We start from the raw sequence: 4814 nt of genomic DNA, 5'->3' as shown, positions 1-4814 counted from the left end.
TCTTAAATCACCATTGTATTAGTATATTAAAGCTTGTAGCATGATACATACAGTAAATGAACCATTTTCAAACACAGCAGGCCAGTTTCGCAACATGACTGTAATTGATACTTTAGCCACTAGATGTCACCAATGATGAAGGAAGCACATCTCTAAAATCCGTATGCCCAATACAACACTGTTTAAACACTAAAAAATTAAAAACGTGAAAAAGGACACAACAGCAATGTGAGATTATACAAATATGTGTTGAATCTGACAAGAAATGCTAGATTGTGAAACTTTAAATGTGAACAAAATGTCAGTGTTTTAGTGCACACCAAATAATCACATATATCAATGTTTATTTTTGTTTGTTTTCAGAATTATATATATTTCATATATTATGTTATAAGAATGGAACTGTGGTTTATATAAGCATTCATTTGGCTCTACACACAGATAAAGAAGGAATACTAGGAACAATACATTACAGTAATAAGCACACAAAGGAAGGAACAGTAACACACATGGTGTTACATGAAAAGTGCCAGCGTGATCTTTTTCTGTAGATGTTTTCAGAAATGTTACAATTATAGATTCCTACATAATCAAATAAAGAAACAGTAGATACTGAAATCACAACTAAAAACAAATAATTGTAACCTGTTATCACTACCAATTTAAACGACAGGTCTTATAATATAGTGACTCACATTGTACAGCATAACAACACATTGGAAATATTGAAGAACAAATGTATTCAGATATGATTATTTTAGAAATGTCTACAATATACCTGTCATTTTTCTGGTTTAAACATCGAATTGGACCTTTGAAATTGGATTTCAGCTGATAGCCTTAAAATTAAAGATAAATAAAATCTAAACATTCAGACATTTCCTGTTTTGTTATAGTATTATACTATTTCTCTTTCTCAATTAAGCAATTTTAATTTATATTCATGTACATCTTATGCAAAGAATATACTGGAAGATTCTCCAAGTACCACTAACATTAGCCCTGTGACAATGCATAGCATGTGGGTGATGATGCTACTCATTAGCTAAAACTACATTATTCAAAGTCATAATGTTTGATATGCAAAGGAATAAACTACCATACCATAGCTATACTATTGCAGTTCATACAGTAAACTATTTCAGATTAACCATTGGACAAGTTAAAAAAATGGCACCTGTGTGGCATACCTTGGGCCTTTTCCTCACCTCTGTGTGGCTCCAGTTTACCTTTATCAAAGGGAGAAAGAGAGACAGAGAGAGGGGGGGGGGATCAGCTCCTAGAATGTGTCTATTATTCTGCCACACCAATCAAACTGTTGTGTCAGTGCGTTGCCATTGTGTAGTCATGGGTCCGTTTGCCACTGACCGCGGCTGCCATATTGATGACTAGGTTAGTTTGGGGCTCTGAGGACAATGGTGCTCTGGAGCCTCCACAAAGCGCAAGGTTAATGCTTCCCTTTCAGCTGGCCCGCTCAGCTGCTGAGTGTGCAAGGCTGCTGGGCAAATGGAGCGGCGCAGGTCCAGGGGGCCTGGCCCTATAAAAACCAGAGCAGGTTCCTCTCTCCTCACATTGATTACACTGGATCTGTCCATCCTCAGTACTGTCTGTAAGTATTCCAACACACTGCCTCAGTCAGCTATGGGAACTACTATGGTGGAGCCTGACAGCCACCAGGATGCTATCCATATTGATCGATAGATAGCTATGGATGCACTTCGAATGATTTACTAAGAAGTAAAACATTGAGGCCACTTTATATTGCTGATTTCAGGGTCAAATTATTAACATTTCAGCTGTCTTTTAAAAAAAAGATATGTCTTTCTAGAGTAAAGGCTTTTTAAAAAAAGACAGCAAGAATATGCATGCTTGTGTTTGGCCTGTAGACATCCTACAAACATGTTGTCAAACCATTTATATGGTGTGTTTTTATTCACCTTAAAAGCAAAGTAATTGGGCTAAATATGGTTAGCATTGGAAATTATATTAGCTAAAGCTTCAGATTGTGCTGTAAACAGCATCTCTTACAAAATGAAGTTTACGGTTGTGTCATTCTGCTTCATGTAACAGTAATTCTGTCTATAATTCTTGATTTAGTCTCTCTAGTAGAAACAGAGACAAATATGTACTGTGGAGAAATGCAAAAATGATTAATGAGTGGAATTTGTTGGACACTTTTGGAAAGTGACCTTAAAAGATATGTCTTTCTAGAGTAAAGGCTTAGTAGAATATTCCAATAGAAAGGGACTGGTGCAGCTTATTCTTATATTTTTTTACATATAATTTCAATCAACCTAAAAAACATCCGCTTATTAGTAAAAAGTCAGATTTATTTTATTGTTTTAATGTGTGTGTTCTCTAAAAAAACATTAACTTTACTTATTCTTGTTACCTCTAAGCCTACCTAGGACATGCAAGTATAGTGATTTTGACTGGAATCTATTGTTTTGTCTGCCTTGGTCATAGAGTAACTCCCAAGGGAAAAACAGCAACCATGAACACTCAACAGATGGAGCAGATGGGCCAGTTCAAGATCACAGTCTGGGAGGAGGAGAACTTCCAGGGCAAGCGCTGTGAGTTCATGCTGGAATGCCAGAACATCATGGAGAGGGGCTTCAACAAGATCCGCTCCATCAAGGTGGAGAATGGACCGTAAGTTTGCGTTGTTGTTGTTCTTTGCTTCCATCTATCCAGTTCTACATGTTCCATACATCATGGAAACCACTTCCCCTCTCACCTTTTCTGGATTTGTTGTCTGTTTCATGGTCAGTGTTTTGGCCATTGCAGTTTCCTTCAATAGGACATTCATTTGACCATTTGGTACATATTTAAGCTCTAAAATATATATGATGATGGGTGGATTTGAGTCAACGATTTGCTAGAATCTGGCTACAATTGTACCAAACAGCATTTATAGAATTAGAGTAATATTGAGTTACATTTTCTATTTCAGTAAGCTATTCTGTAATTTTCCTCAAATATTTTATTAAATACACATAGCTGCTCTTAAAAGAGTGTTTTTTTCTCCCATTAAAATATCTAATAGGATCACATTGTTGACTTTCTAATTTATCTGCTTCAAAAAGCCTGCACACAAGCCTCAAACACTGACTCTCAACAAGTATAAAAGGCACAATAATACAAAAACATAAATTACAGCCCATGATGTTATTGCATTGCTACTTGGCATGTATCGTCTGCATGTGTGTGCGCATGCATCCAAGTGTATCCCTATTGTGATATGAGTTGGCTGTGTGCAGCTGCCGGCCGTGAGCCAGAATGGCTGACTGACTGACTGGCGATCAGATAAAGAGCCCTGGGTGCAGCAGCAGTATTTAATGTTTGCTTTGTGCTCCCAGTGACAAAAGAAGCTGCATGTTGTATTCACCGCAGGCCGATCTATGGGCGTCGGACTCTTTTGTTTCATGAAAATGACAGTTTCAGTGATGTCGCACTAAAAATAATTTGCATTTAGGGGTTCAGAACTGTTTTATTACTAAATTCTATCAATTATTGTTTATATACTGGTAATTTAAGTATTGTCTGCTCATTTAACCTCATTTTTTCCCTCTTCTCCTCGCTTTGGCTTTCTCTTTTTGGCTTTCTCTCTGTCTAGTTGGGTGGGTTATGAGTACCCTGAGTTCCAGGGGCAGCAGTTCATCCTGGAGAAGGGAGACTACCCTCGCTACGAGGCCTGGAGCGGAAACAGCAGCTACAGAACCGAGCACATGCTTTCCTTCAGACCCATCAAGAGCGCTGTAAGTTATTTGTTTTTTATATTTGCATTAATAAGCATCTATCAACTGCTATAACTGGCTTACATCCCTGCTCTGTCTTCCTCTCTGCAGAACCACAGTGACAGCAAGGTGACCATGTACGAGTGTGAGGACTTCCAGGGCCGTAAGTTTGAGATGTGCGATGACTACCCCTCCCTACAGGCCATGGGCTGGTGCAGCAAGGAGGTTCCCTCCATCAAAGTCAACTCCGGAGCGTAAGTTGCATATCTTTTTTCTATTTATTATATGTCTCTGGTTTCTGATTTTCCATTCTGCAGCATCCAATCACCACCCATAACTATTAACAGTGAAAATAATTAGAATCCACTAAATGTCTAGGGAAATGTTTGTTTAAAGTATATTTATCCTTTGATCTTGACTCAACCCTCCCCCTTTCTCTCTGTGCAGCTGGGTTGCCTACCAGTTCCCTGGATACCGTGGCTACCAGTACATCCTGGAGAGAGACAGACACCAAGGCGAGTACAGAAACTACAACGAGTACAGCACCCAGGCTCACACCAACCAGGTGCAGTCCATCCGTAGGATCCAGCACTAAGCCTTCACTCGCCTGCCTGACCCAACAAAATAAAAACTCTCCCGAGCCCCATTCCTCGACTTGAACCCCGGACAGACTGCTGTCACAGAACAGTAGATGGATAAACTCTTTCTATCGCTCTGTGGCTCTGCATGTGTGGATATCTAAGTACCTTTTTCTTCTACTATGCTAAAGCATGTCCTTGAAATAGGAAATAAAGGCTTTTCTTCAAAACTATACACTGTTTATCGACATTCCTTTTTCTTTTACCAATGATCACCATAATTTAATAGATCAACATCTGATTGGCTAAATTGAGCTGTCAATCATTTTGTGCAGGTGCACAAGCAAAGTCAGAGCGCCTTAATGTCTTTTAGCTTCATAGAGCAGGCTGATTTGTATTTATTTATAGGACATATTTAGCATTTAGATAACATACATGAAAATATTTGAGTCAACCCACCCTGTTTAGGTTTTAGATATGTGAAATTGTTCTTGTGAGA

At 38.6% G+C, this 4814-nt stretch overlaps 1 protein-coding gene across 1 annotated transcript; it reads left to right on the top strand.

Annotated features, from left to right (window-relative positions):
• The first annotated feature begins 1539 nt into the window (after positions 1 to 1539).
• cryba2b (crystallin, beta A2b) lies at positions 1540 to 4548 on the top strand. The gene is made up of 5 exons (XM_034227250.1): positions 1540 to 1609; positions 2467 to 2652; positions 3617 to 3758; positions 3849 to 3991; positions 4185 to 4548. The coding sequence occupies exons 2-5, from the start codon at positions 2495 to 2497 to the stop codon at positions 4330 to 4332; spliced, it is 591 nt and encodes a 196-aa protein (XP_034083141.1). The 5' UTR covers positions 1540 to 1609; positions 2467 to 2494; the 3' UTR covers positions 4333 to 4548.
• Positions 4549 to 4814: the final 266 nt, after the last annotated feature.

This window comes from Gymnodraco acuticeps, unplaced genomic scaffold, assembly GCF_902827175.1.
Source record: "Gymnodraco acuticeps unplaced genomic scaffold, fGymAcu1.1, whole genome shotgun sequence".
Lineage (NCBI taxonomy): Eukaryota > Metazoa > Chordata > Actinopteri > Perciformes > Bathydraconidae > Gymnodraco > Gymnodraco acuticeps.
Note: the sequence above shows the minus strand (reverse complement) of the source record. Positions and strands in the feature narration are given on the sequence as shown.